At 35.0% G+C, this 15,246-nt stretch overlaps 1 protein-coding gene across 11 annotated transcripts in view; it reads left to right on the top strand.

Annotated features, from left to right (window-relative positions):
- Positions 1-15,246, top strand: part of FOCAD (focadhesin) — a 315,699-nt gene that overhangs the window by 136,424 nt on the left and 164,029 nt on the right. For all 11 annotated transcript variants that reach the window (XM_054501249.2, XM_063650500.1, XM_063650493.1 and 8 more), the window contains one exon: positions 2,802-2,928. In XM_054501249.2, coding sequence (XP_054357224.1) covers positions 2,802-2,928 — 127 coding nt within the window. The remainder of the gene's footprint in view (positions 1-2,801; positions 2,929-15,246) is intronic.

Genomic DNA, 15,246 nt, shown 5'->3' with positions numbered 1-15,246 from the left:
CTAAAGAGCTTCTGCACAGGAAAAGAAACTACCATCAGAGTGAACAGGCAACCTACAGAATGGGAGAAAATTTTCGCAACCTACTCATCTGACAAATGGCTAATATCCAGAATCTACAATGAATTTAAACAAATTTACAAGAAAAAAACAAACAACCCCATGAAAAAGTGGGCGAAAGACATGAACAGACACTTCTCAAAAGAAGACATTTATGCAGCCAAAAAACACATGAAAAAATGCTCACCATCACTGGCCATCAGAGAAATGCAAATCAAAACCACAATGAGATACCATCTCACACCAGTTAGAATGGCAATCATTAAAAAGTCAGGAAACAACAGGTGCTGGAGAGGATGTGGAGAAATAGGAACACTTTTACACTGTTGGTGGGACTGTAAACTAGTTCAACCATTGTGGAAGTCAGTGTGGCGATTCCTCAGGGATCTAGAACTAGAAATTCCATTTGACCCAGCCATCCCATTACTGGGTGTATCCCCAAAGGGCTATAAATCATGCTGCTATAAAGACACATGCACACATGTTTATTGTGGCACTATTCACAATAGCAAATACTCGGAACCAACGCAAATGTCCAACAATGATAGACTGGATTAAGAAAATGTGGCACATATACACCATGGAATACTATGCAGCCATAAAAAATGATGAGTTCATGTCCTTTGTAGGGACATGGATGAAATTGGAAATCATCATTCTCAGTGAACTATCTCAAGAAGAAAAAACCAAACACCACATGTTCTCACTCATAGGTAGGAATTGAACAATGGGAACACATGGACACAGGAAGGGGAACATCACACTCTGGGGACTGTTGTGGGGTGGGGGGAGGTGGGAGTGATAGCATTAGGAGATATACCTAATGCTAAGTGAGGAGTTAATGGGTGCAGCACACCAACATGGTGCATGTATACATATGTAACTAACCTGCACATTGTGCACATGTACCCTAAAACTTAAAGTATAATAATAATAAATTTAAAAAAATAAAATAAAATAAAATAAAATGAAATAAAATAGAAAAAAAAGGAGAAGTATGTCTTTCCTTTTCATGACTAGTCTTGTATCTAGGTTTGTAGGATATTTTTATCCTTTTCTGATTAATAATTTAATATTGCAGTAAAACATGTGATGTTGTGTTTTCTATTTTTCTGTATATGAATCCCTGAAAACTACACAGTAGACTGTTGTCATAGACTATTCTTTCTTATATTCTCCCTTTGTTTAAGTAGGGAGATAAGTAGTTTTAATGGCGAGACCTTATTTTTGACTTATTGCATGGAATTATTTGTAATTATAACAAGGAAGAAAATGATGATGAATTTTTATGTATGCTTTAAGCTTTTAGGAAAACATAAAGAAATTAGGAAGATAACTCTGCTGTTCTAGATTGTGGATTAATAAACAGGGTGGAGGTGACAAGACTGTAACAATACTAGTCAAGCTCTACCATATCAAAATTTTTTTTCTTGCATGTGGTAAGATAAAAATGTTTACAGAGGAAATAGACTTGATGCATTTGAAACTGTAGTCCTGCAGTTTCATTTGTTGATCAGCCACGGCATTGAATTCCTTTTAACATGATTCTCACTTTTGTTAATGACAGCAGTGTGAATGCTACTTTCTGAAGCTGTGCAATGGGTTGGCCCAGATGCTGATAACATGGATGATTCCTGTTTCAAGTAAAATTTGGATCAGAATATACAGAAGCTAAGCCCTAGCAATTTTACCTGTTTTCTAAGCTTCCATCTTTTGGCAAAACAAAAATGACCTCAGTGTAAAAGTTACCAAAAAAAAAAAAAAAAAAAAAAAAAAAGGAGTTACATGTGTGTAACCCAAGAATTGGGAGTTTGAATTTTACTGAGCTATTGGCATGGAAAAAAATTCAGAGATAAAAGTTATTGGCTGACATTCTTATCCTATATAATTAAAGCTGAGGCTCAGGATAGACTGAATATCAGACCAGATCAGTCTACTGATAACTTATTCAGTGTTCCTTTCAGTTGCTACCTCCAGATCTTATAAATTTTTTCATTGTGGCAAATTATTTCCACTTGTGGGACAGTGAAACAATAGATTTCTGACAGGCAATTTCATCAGTTTACATTTTGTTAATTAAATTAAAGATATTATTGAAAGGTGACAAGGAATTCAGAGAATAGACCTGCCTAACTATGAATAAATGGTATTCTGGGGATAGCACAATATATGTGGATTGGAAAGGAGAGGAAGGGGAGGAGGATGAGTGAATGAATTTAGCACAGTGCCTGGCATGAGATAGGAGCTCAGTCGGTTATAGTTTTTATAATTTTTATCCTTATCATCATTATTGTGATAGGTGTAACCACCCTAGTTAGTATTGCTACTACCACAAATCATCTTCTGTTTTCAAATTCCTGCTTTTGTAACAAGTATTTGATACTATCAGGCAAGAATAGCTCTATCTTTACTAATCTTAATTAGGTAATTCAGTTCTTTTTACCATTATTACAGCCTTGAGTTTTTCTCAATTCAGACAATAGGATTTGTGATTTAGGGTGAATGAAATTTGTTAAAAAGTGTCTTTCTGGGTTATTTCTATATAAAAACGAGCATAAAATTATAGCAGAAAATGATCGTGATGCACATTTTTGAAGAAAAAACATGGTGTTAATATTTGAGGGTCACCATTTAGTGGCACAAGAGTATAGAAAATGGTGGATGCTTTTTGTTTAGGCAAACGATCAGGGAGTGATAACTGCACTTTAGTATTAATTTTGCTTTTAAACTTTCATTTCTTTTAGGCCATATCAACATGGTGCAGATATGCTGGCAGCTATTTCTCAGGTGTTGAATGAATGCACCAAGCCTGATCAAGCTACTCCAGCAGCCTTGGTATTACAAGGTCTTCATGCACTCTGTCAAGCTGAGGTAGGCATTTTTAAATTGCTTTGGATAATTTTGAAGAAAATCTTTTATAAGGCAGAGTGGGTACAAGAATGTAAATTTAGATTCAAATAACTGAAAGTCTGAGTGTTCATTCCCAGTGATTTTTTTCTTGGAAAAGTGAAGCAAGACCTACTTTACAAATTCTTTCTAGAAGGGAATCTTGAAACATCCAGTCATGTAGGCATTCTCTAGAGATCAAAGAAAACCAGACTTAAGGTTTTTCTTTGTTCTTATTTATTTTTGTTAAGACAAAAGGGAAAGTTATGCCTATAGGAGAACTCTAGAGTATAGTTGCTTCTTAATTTTGTGATTATAGAGCTTTAGAAACAGGTGAGGTGAAGAAATTGTCGTGGGCCAGTGGCACTTTTATAGCTAAAAGATTGGGAAAGAACCATTCATTCCTAGTGATTGGATTGAGTAGGGTGGGTAAATATTAGAACTAAACTTGTAAATCATTTTCTGAACTTCAGACTGTTCCCAGAATTATAACATAGCAGAGAGAATCTACTGTTTTAGAGAAATGTGGTAATTGCATCAAAGATCATTCATTGACCTAACCAAAGTTTTTGACTTAGTGAACATATATACCCAATTGTAGTTTTTTAGTGAATGAGACTAAGTAGAATTCTCCCACCTCATGGTTATGGTTAGTTATGGTTGATAATGATAGTAATGAATACAATGATAGATAATATAAGTGACAGCCATATTGAGCGTTATGCTCGTGTCGTTGGGCTAAGCACTTTTTATGTATTTTTCTTAACAAGTCTGCAGTATAGGGATTAACACCATTTTACAGATGAGGAAGATAGACCCCAGAGAGAGGTTAGATATTTACTCAGGATCTTGGTATGAGAATACACTTCTATTCTTTTTGGTGAACACTCATTTCAGCAGGCAGTGAACATCATTGCTGTTTAAAAACTGATGTGTGGTAAGGACAATACTTTCACATCGTGTGCCCAATATTTGGAAGAGTTGTTAGAACTTAATGGCAAGGGGCTATTATAGCAGGAGAATACCACACATGCCCAAGGACGTTTGATTTTACTGCTTCTGTCAGTTATCTGAGATTGGGAAATATCTCTTTAATAGTTATATTACTTTCATAATAAGTCATCCTAAAATCTATTTTTAAACCAGTTTTGAGAGAAGAAAGAATTCTAAACTTTCACCTCCAAAAGGTGACCATTTTTACTGTTTTGTTACATTTCCTTTTCATTATTTTTTCCTAACAGGCATCAACTCATTTCTGAAATTAACATTTTTTCTTATAATAAATAGTAATTTAGCCTTATTGCTTTTATGATTCCATTGTTTTCTCTGCCCATCCCCCTCCTGTTACTATAAGGCTGTATAGTTTATCAATGCTTATTAATTCATAAGAATTACCCTGAGTTTGGCACTGACTTTCCTCATTCCATTTCTCTAACACATCATCATTAACTGTGGTTAGTACTGAAGATAAAGCACGTTTGTTTTTAGACACTAGTGTACATAATATATATCAGTTGTTCTATGTGTCCTTTAATTTAGTTAGCTTCTCTGAACCTTTGTTCCTTCAAATGAGGATAAAATAAGATTATACACAAAGAAGACCTAGTGTAATATCTGCTCACATAGGTATTAATAAATAATAAAGCAATACCACTAATTAGTTAAGTTCATTTTATTAGAAAAAGAATGCTTATTTTCTTACCTCTTGTTTTTCATCTGTTCATTCTTGTCTAGATAGTAAATTATTTTATTGATGCTTACTAAAGCAAACTATTTTATTGATGCTTACTAAGTGTTATATACCAGTTTTCTTTATAGATATTACCAATGTCCAGAATTGTGGAATTTGTTGAAAGTGACTGCATTACTGTTAATTTTGGTGATAATTTTTTTTTAATGTTTGGTAATGAATAGCTCTGTATTTATCTAAATAAGTAGATGTAATCTATTTTCCTTTGAGGCTTGATGATGGTAGTAATATATCTTTCTGTTTTAAGGCTTTCCAAGCTTTGTGTGTGTGTGTGTGTGTTCATTATTTGTGAAGCTGCTGCTATGTCCTGTGATGTGTGTTACAGTCATAAAGTATACTTGGTATTCACCAGCTCTTGCCAGGCCACATTTACTAACTGGGGGCTCATCTTTTGTTTTGTGTCCAGAGTGCTATTCACAGAGGTCAGCTTGCATTCTGTGAAGCCAGTTATTTTGTTTTCTAATTGATATCATGTGTGAAGCGTGATGTAGCCAAGGTTTCAAGAAGGAAAACATTCAGCATAGTTATAAATCCATTTCCTGGTGGCATTTGGTAATGATTTGTCTATCTGTTACTCTTTGGATCCTTGACTATCAAATATAATTAGGTATATAGAAAGACAGTCTAATTTGGTTAAATAAAACAAATTAATAAAGAAAAGAGAATAAATTGAATAACTCTATCTTTAACAAATACCTTTGGAAAAGTACCCAGAATTGGATTTTGCAGGGCTTTCCCAACTTTGCCTTTGTAAAATAAGTAGTGCTTTTTTCCCCCTTAGGTTTGAAAGTGAACTCTTTCATCTTGAAAGTTATAATCATGAAATTCTTTTGTCTTTGCTTGCATCAGATTAAGTTTAGAATTATTGCTGCTTAATTATTTATCCTAGACATCAATCAAAGATTAAAAGAGTGGATTCTATCTACCTTCCAACTCTTTCAAGGTAAAGATTGTGTTTTCAATATGGGTTTCTTTAGTGCTACTTTGCTGAACAAACAACAGAGAGAGAAGGTTGTAGGAATATTGGCTGACCATAAAGGCAAGAATTTAGTCTGGCTGTCTGGATTGGCAAAGAGAAATTTGTCCCTTCCTTAATGCTATTGATGTATTGATTTGGGAATTTACAAGTTTGTTTTTAGGGCTGAATTGCTTTTAAAAAATTACAGCTACTATTTCTTGGGTTCTGTAATTGTTAATATTGAGTGTCAACTTGATTGGATTGAAGGATGCAGAGTATTGTTCTTGGGTGTGTCTCTGAGGGTTTTGCCAAAAGAGATTAACATTTGAGTCAGTGGACTGGGAGAGGCAGGCCTACCCTCAAACTGGGAGTGTACCATTTATTCAGCTGCCAGCGTGACTAGAATAAAGCCAGCAGAAGAAGTTGGAATGACTTGACTTGCTGAGTCTTCCAGTCTTCATCTTTCTGCCATGCTGGATGCTTCCTGCCCTCGAACATCAGACTCCATGTTCTTCAGCTTTTGAACTCTTGGACTTACACCAGTGGTTTTCCAGGGGCCCTCAGGCTTTTGGCCATGGACGAAGGCTACACTGTCGGCTTCCTTACTTTTGAGGTTTTGGGACTCAGACTGGCTTCCTTGCTCCTTAGTTTGCATATGGCCTATTGTGGGGCTTCACCTTGTGATCCTGTGAGTCAAGACTCGTTAATAAACTTCCCTTCGTACATACATCTTTCCTATTAGTTCTGTCCCTCTAGAGAACTCTAATTAATACAGGTACCTAGTGTGAATTTGTACATTTTATGATATAGGGGTTGTAGGACTTCGTTTTATATTGAAGAAACAGAGGCTCTGGCAATTTAACACATGGCTCACAAAAGTAGTCTCAAGACTCTTCCCAAGTCTTATACTCTTTGGTTGCTCCCAGGCTTGTTTCCTTTGAAAAATGTGGGCATTGAAAGTAGTAGTTTTATTTATCATTACACTATGAGTTTGTCATTTTCAAAGGAAAATAATTAATATTCTTGCATTCTGTTTTTCATATCTTTTCCATTGAGCTTTCTCATCACTTTTTATCCCACCCATCATCATTTGCCTTAATTTTCTTTCTTCTTTCTGTCTTAATACAGAACAATGGCTCCAAAAAGAAATAATCTTTTTTAAAAAGCAATTTTATTGAGATATAATTCACAAAGCATACAATTCATTCATTTAATGTGTATAGTTTAATGAGTTTAAGTATATTCAGAGAGTTATGCCACCATCATCACAAGCAATTTTAGGACACTTTTAACTCCCCACAAAACTCCATACCCTTTAGATGTCACCCCCTAGTCTCCATATTCCACATTTCTCCTGGTCCTAGGCAACCATGAGTCTACTTTCTGTCTCTGTGGATTTACTTATTCTGGATATTTCTTATAAACAAAACCATATAATGTGTTGTCTTTTGTAACTAGCTTCTTTCACTTAACTTATTTTCAAGGTTCATCCATGTTACAGCATGTCAGTACTTTATTTCTTTTTATTGTTGAATATTATTCTGTTTGGCTCTACCACATTTTATTTATCCACTTATCAGTTGATGGACATTTGCCACTAACAGACAAATGGATAAAGAAAATTGTGGCGCGTGTGTGTGTGTGTGTGTGTGTATGTATGTATGTATGTATACACACCATGGAATATTATTCCCCTTTAAAAAAGGAGATCCTGCCGTTTGGGACAACGTAGATGAACCTAGATGACATTATGATAAGTGAAATAAGACAGACACGGAAAGAAAAATATTGCGTGATCTCTCTTGTATGTGGAATCTAAAAATAAAGAAAGAGCGCCGATACACAGAGATATAGAATAAAACAGTGTTTACCACAGCAGTGAGAGGGAAGAGGAAATAGGAGATGTATGTTAAAGGATACAAAATGGAAGGTATGTATGAACAGGTTTAGATATCGAATGTAAAACATGAGGCCCAAGGTTAATAAAATTTTATTTTGTTAAAGGTTTTTATTAAATAAGTAGATTTTGGCTGGGCGTGTTGGTTCACACCTGTAATCCCAGCACTTTGGGAGGCCAAGGTGGGCAGATGGCTTGAAACCAGGAGTTTGAGGCTAGCCTGGGAAACATGGCAAACCTTGTCTCTATAAAAATATGAAAAATTAGCTGGGCATGGTGGCACATACCTGTTGTCCCAGCACTCAGGAGGCTGAGGCAGGAAGATTGAGGTTGCAGTGAGCCATGATTGCGCCACTGCATTCCAGCCTGGATGAAAGAGCAAGACCCTGTCTCAAGAAAAAAAAAAAGAAAGAAAAAGTAGATTTTAACTACTCTTGTCACAAAAAAAGTAACTATGTAAGATGATTGATATATTAGTTTGCTCCACTGTCACAGTCATTTTACTCTCTTTGTATTCCATGACATCGTGTTGTAAATCTCAAATATAAACAATAGAATATATATTTAGAAATTGATGGACATTGGGATTGTTTCTATTTTTGGCTATTTTGAATAATGCTGCTATGAACATTTGTGTACAAGTTTTTGTGTGGATACATATTTTCATTTTGGTAGGTAGATCTCTAGGAGTGGGATTGGTGGGTCATATGGTAACTCACTGTTTAACCGTTTGAGGAACTGCCAGACTATTTTCCATAGTGGTTGTGCAGTTTTACATTTGCACCAGCATTGTAAGAAGGTTCTAATTTCTGCACATCCTCACCAAGTTTTTTTTCCAAGAAAGTGATTTTATTTTTAAAAATTTTGATTTTTATTTTAGGTTCTGGGGTACATGTGCAGGATGTGCAGGTGTGTTAAATAGGTAAACGTGTGGCATGGTGGTTTGCTGCACCTATCAAACCATCACCTAGGTGTTAATCCCAGCAGGCATTAGCTATTTTTCCTAATGCTCTCTCTCCCCCCAACCCGTCCCCTGACAGTTCTTGGTACGTGTTGTTCCCCTCCCTGTGTCCATGTGTTCTCATTGTTCAAATCCCACTTATAACTGAGAACATGCGGTGTTTGGTTTTCTGTTCCTGCGTTAGTTTGCTGAGGATAATGACTTCCAGCTCGATCCATGTTCCTGCAAAGGACATGCTCTCATTCCTTTTTATGGCTGCATAGCATTCCCTGGTGTATATGTACCACATTTTCTTGATCTGGTCTATCATTGATGGGCATTTGGGGTTGATTCCATGTCTTTGCTATTGTGAATAGTGCTGCCATGAATATACGTGTGCATGTGTCTTTGTAATAGAATGATTTAAATTATTTTGGGTATATACCCAGTAATGAAATTGCTGGGTCAGATGGTATTTCTAGATCCAGATCTTTGAGGAAAAACTGCACCTTCCACAACTGTTGAACTAATTTATATTTCCACCAACAGTGTAAAAGTGTTCCTGTTTCTCCACAACTTTACCAGCATCTGTTGTTTCTTGACCTTTTAATAATTGCCATCCTGACTGGCATGAGATAGTATAAACTTGTGGTTTTGATTTGCATTTCTCTGATGATCAGTGATGTTAATACCAACAGTTTTTATTGTCTGTTTTTTTTCAAACTATAGCCATCCTAATGAGTATGAAGTGATAGCCCATGTAGTTTTCATTTGCATTTCCCCGGTGACTAATATTGAGCATCTTTTCCTATTATTTTTGGCCACTTCTATTACCTTTTTGGAGAAATGTTTATTCAGATCCTTTGAATATTTTCTTCTTTATTGCTTTTAACAATAAAAAAATGTAAATGATGAATAAAAGAATTCTGTCCTGATGCCTCTAAGTAAGAAATACTGGAAAGCATGAGCTTGGTTTGTGGGCCTTTCACTACAAAGAGAGCTTATCAAACCATAGGAGAGATCAGATGAACATATATTACGCTCTTCTTTGCTACTTTGTTCACATGTAACATTTTCTTTGTTTTTATATGAAATTAGCATAATGCTTTCAGCTGGAAAACTGCTAGAGATGTTTTAATAATATTTGTAGCAGTAGTAGTAAGCATCTCTTGATTTACTGAGTACTTTCTATATAGTTAACAGCATATATATAATAAAGTCATTATATTTATTATCTCATTTAATTCTTACAATTGAAGAAAACCCCAATTGTGACAGGTACCATTTTCTTCTGAGAGGTTGACAAAAGTTGAATAATTGCCCAAGTTCATACAACTAAAATGTAGTAGTCAGGACTCAAACCTAGGTCTGTCTTAATACAGTTTTTATTAAGATAAAATTCACTTGCTGTTATTATGTGTTTTTGGTGGTTGTGTTTGTGTTCACTTTACCTTGTCATGTGTTATTGGAGAAAACTTTTTTTGAGAATGATATTTGGACTTTTTTTCTGTCCTTCTCCATTTCCTTTGCGATTGGTTAATGTATAAGGTTTTGCATTATTAAGACTTTGCCTAAAGGTCTTAATGAAAAAGATGTTTTGAGCTAAAGTATATTAATTTTTAGTGTTTTACATATTACAGTTTATATTAAAGGTATGTTGAAGTGTTTTTATCCCGTTTCCAAAGTTAAAGGTGTGTTGAAGTGTTTTTATCCCATTTCCAAAGATGTTAGGTTTTTAAAGCATCACATTTACTTTGGGTAATGAAAAAAAGTAGTATCACTTATTATTCTCTCACAAAGTTGTTTTCATTTTTTCATATCCCTTTTCATTGTATTTTCTTTATTCATTATTTCACAGTTTCTATGTTCTCTAATTCGTTTACATTTTGCTAGAAAGATTTTTGATGTAGCGACATATTTTAATGGCTTACTTTCCATTGAATGAAAATGTTAGTAATCAATGATTCATTTTTGATTGAATGTTTAAGTTGCTTCTCATTTTTCTCTCATTTATTTATTGAGATGGGGTCTTGCTCTGACACCCAGGCTGGAGTGCAGTAGTGTGGTCATGGTCCACAGCAGCCTCTATCTCTGGGTGCAAGGGATCCTCCCGCCTTAGACTCTTGAGTTGCTGGGACTACAGGTGCATGCCACTATATCTGGCTAACTTAAATTTTTTGTAGAGACAGGGTCTCACTATGTTGACCAGGCTGGTTGTCTTGAACTCCTTGGCTCAAGCAGTCCTCTCACCTTGGCCTCCCAAAGTACTGAGATTATAGGCATGATAATCTCATGCCTGGCCTATGAGTACCTTTAAAGGATGTTTTTGAAATTCATTTTATTGACTAGGGATCTTATTTAAATCCATAGTTTTAAAGCAATTATTCTCTGTTTTTTTTTTGGACAGCCTTTTCTTTTAAAAGAAGATGAAGTTGTCATTGTGTTGTTCTAGAGGTATTTGGGTTTGTGGTTTAAGTATACAAGGGATCCTCTTGATATCATAATCTTGTAAAGGTTATTGTCTGTTCCTGAAGATGTTCAAATAGAATGGTTGGCAGCCTTTCAGCAGTGTTCAGGCCAGTTATCATTTATTCATTCTCTGGTAAGCAGAGGTGGTGAGGAGAGCAAGGGAAAATACATTGGCACAGCTTCTTCAAACCCTGTCTGTTGCAACAACAAACATGAGGTAAAGATTTCTGTAGGTAGGACACAAAATGTGTTAACCTTAAAATAAAAATATTGAAAACTTGAGCCAGGCTGTGCAAGGCTTTCTGCATATAAAGATTTATGAGACGTTTTTGGCCTTCTCAGACCTCATAGTCTGGTAGGGGAAACATGGTGTTAAGTACACTGAATGTATTTAAAATTTAGAAATGTTCAGGGGAGAGATAGAAGATGCATCAACAGAATATTTCAAACCTTAAGCAGCATCCTCAGGTTGCAGAGAGACAGATTAGGAACTGGAGGAAAGAGGCTCAATAGCTCACCTGTATGTTTCTTTTTTCTTTATACATTCTGTGATATTGAGATATAATTCATAAATATACAATTCACCTATCTATAGTGCATAATTTAGTGACTTTTTGAATAGAGTTTTGAAAAGCTTACTAAAATCAATTTTAGAACATTTTCATTACCTCAAAATGAAACCCACATCCCTTAAGCATTGAACCCCAATCCTGCCATACCTCCCTGCTTCAGGGAACCATCAATCTACTTACTGTCTGCATAGATATCCCTATTCTGGACACTTCATATGGAGTCATACAACATATTGCCCTTTGTGTTTGGTTTTTCAATTGGCATAATGTTTTCAAGGTTCATTCTTGTGGCAACATGTATCAATACTTTTTATAGTGTCTTTTTAGGGTTGAGTAATACTGTGTTGTATGGCTGTATCAGTTGATGAACATTTGACTTGTTTCCATTTTTTTGGCTATAATGAATAATGGTGCTATGAGCCTTCATGTACAAGCTTTCATGTCAACGTATGAGTTTCATCCTTTTTTTTTTGGTGTATATCTAAGAGTGGAATTGCTGGATCATATGATAATTCTATGTTTAACTGCTTTGAGGAATGCCATACTGTTTTCCAAAGTAGCAGTTCTGTTTTACATTCTCTCCAACATGTACTTTTCTTCTGTTCTCCCCAAATAAGGCAGATTCTCCTGGATAGATGTTACCACTGAAGCATTTTAGCTGTTACCTTCATTCTCTTTTTTAATTTTTAATTTTTGTGGGTATATAGTAAGTATATATATTTATGAGGGTACATGAGATATTTTGATACAGGCACGCAACATGAAATAAGTACATCATGGAGAATGGAGTAGTCATCCTTTCGAGCATTTATCCTTTGAGTTACAAACAATCTAATTACACTCTTTATTTTAAAATGTACAATTAAGTTATTATTGACTATAGTCACTCAATTGTGCTATAAAATTCTTAATCTTGTTCATTCTCTTTTTTCTTTTTGTACCCACTAACCATCCCTGCCTCCCCACCAGTCCTCCACTACCCTTCCCATCTTTCTGTGTCTGGCTTATTTCACTTAGCATAATGCCCTCTAGATTCATCCATGGTGTGGCAAATGACAGGACCTCCATTTTTAAGGCTGAATAATATTCCATTGTTAATATGTATTACGTTTTCTTTATCCATTCATCAGTGGACACTTAGGTTGTTCCCATATTTGAGCTATTGTGAATAATGTTTTGATAAACATGAGAGTGCAGATATCTTTGTAAGGCTGTGATATCTTTATGAGGTAGTGACTAATAAACGTGGGAATGCAAATGTCTTTACAAAGTTGCATATACTACTTTGTGTATGTACCCAGAAGAGGGATTGCTAGGTCATATGGTAGTTTTATTTTTAGTTTCTTTAAGAACCTCTATACTGTTTTCCGTAATAGCTGTACCAATCTGCATTCCCACCAGTAGTGTAATAGGGTTCCCTTTTTCCATCAACATTCTATGTCTCTTATGTTTCTGATAATAGTCATCCTAAAGGGTGTGAGGTGATATCTCATAGTGGTTTTAATTTGAATTTCCCTCATGATTAGTGATGTTGAGCAATAGGTATCATTTTTCAAGAGTAACCAATAGCAGTTCTGAATAGTTTAATGTTTATTATAATAAGAATGTTTGTCCTGGTATAAAAGCCACTAACATTTATATAAATAAAAGTTTGAAAACTTATGGCTTATTTTCTTTGATTATTATAGGATTAATATTTTTCAAATTGATTCCAGTATTAACTAAAGGTAAACATACAAATATCTACCTTCTCTGATAAGACAGGAAGATCTTGCAGTACCTGGCTTGCTTTTTCACATGGCAGTGACCACTTGGTGCTAAGTAGCAGTTAGAAGCTTCCTTTACATGAGTGTGTTTTCTAATTTGGTGCACTTCTTTAGGCTTATAGATTTACATCATCTGCCTGACCCAAGTAGTCCTTGGAAGTGTGTCCTTTATTTTAGCATTGCAAGTAACTTCATATGTGATCTCAATTTGTCTTTGTAACAACTCTCTCTTCAGCTTCACAAACGCTCTTCAAAAAAAATGTCATATGATTGACTAGTAAGCATATAGAAAAATGTCAGTATCACTGGTCATTGGGAAATGTGCATACCTCTGGAATCACTAAAATTAAAAAGACTGACAATACTAAATATTGGAGAATATATGAAGTAACTGGATATCTCATATATTGTAAATCTACAACTACTGTGGAAAAGCATGCAGTTTCTTATAAATATGAACATAATTCTACCTGATGATCCAAAAATTCCACTTCTAGATACTTACCCAAGTAAACGAAAATACATTCAGGTAAAAGACTTGTACGGAATATTCATTTCAGCTTTGTTAAGGACAGAATATTTGAAGAAAACAACTTGATGTTCTTTATTCAGGAATACTGTGCAGTCATAAAAAAGAACAACATCATGTCCATTGCAGGGACATGGATGGAACTGGATGCCGTTATCCTCAGTAAACTAACACGGGAACAGAAAACCAAACACTGCATGTTCTTACTTATAAGTGGGAGCTGAACGATGAGAACATATGGACACATAGAGGGGAACAACACACACTGGGGTCTGCTGTGGGGGAGGGGGAGGGAGAGCATCTGAGAAGAATAGCTAATGTGTGTTGGGCTTAATACCTAGGTGATGGGTTGATCTGTGGAGCAAGCATCGCACATGTTTACTTACATAACAAACCTGTACATCCTACACATGTACCTTGGAACTTAAAAGTTGAAAAAAAAAGAGAAAAGAAAACAACTCGAATAACCATTATCTGGTCAATGGGTAAACAAATTGTTGTGTATTTGTATAATAGAATACTACTAGCAGTAAAAAGGAATGGACCACTGCTACTTGCAACAACACAGATATATCTTGAAAACATGTTCAGTGAAAGAAGCCATATACCACGCGATTCCTTCCTTATGAACTTCAGGAACAGGCAAAACTAATTTATGTGGGTAGAAATCAGAGTAGTGGTAGTCTTGGGGGGGAGTAGGGAGATAGACCAGAAAGGGACAGGAGGAAATTTTCTGAACTGTGGTTTATATTTGCACCATCCAGTATAATAGCTGTTAGCCACATATGGCTAGTGATCACTTGAACTATGGCTAATCCCAATTGTGATGTGCTATACATATAAACTATATAACCTTAGTATGAAAAAAGTAAAATATCTTATTGATAATATTTTAAAAATTGATTTCATATTGAAATGAGAAATTTTGGATGTATTGTGTCAAAATATATTTAAAATAATTTTACCTTTTTTACTTTTCAGATGTAGTTACTAGAAAATTTAAAGGATACATGTGGCTCACATTGTATTTCCTTGGTCTCTATTTTAATTGAGGTGGTAATTATACCTTCATACCTGTATTTACATACTTCTCAGAATTTATCAAACTGTACAATTAAGATCTGTTCTTTTTACAGTATGTTATTCTACTTCAGTAAAACAAAAGTATAAAAGCTACCTTTTTTTCATGCCATGTACAATGTTTGGTGTTTGGTGTGTATTACGTCCTATATTAAACTTCATAATAATCTTGTAATGTAGGTGATATTTACTAATGGGTTTAGAAAGTCTAACATACCCAAATTCACGTGGGAATGTGTTGTAACATGGAGATTTGGAGATATTCTTTTGTTTGACTATAATTCTTGTGGTTTTGCAGTTGTATCATGTTGCCTTATTAATTGTGATAAAAGTGTGAGTGTA

Source organism: Pongo pygmaeus, chromosome 13 (assembly GCF_028885625.2).
Source record: "Pongo pygmaeus isolate AG05252 chromosome 13, NHGRI_mPonPyg2-v2.0_pri, whole genome shotgun sequence".
NCBI lineage: Eukaryota > Metazoa > Chordata > Mammalia > Primates > Hominidae > Pongo > Pongo pygmaeus.
This window is presented reverse-complemented; position numbering and strand designations above follow the sequence as displayed.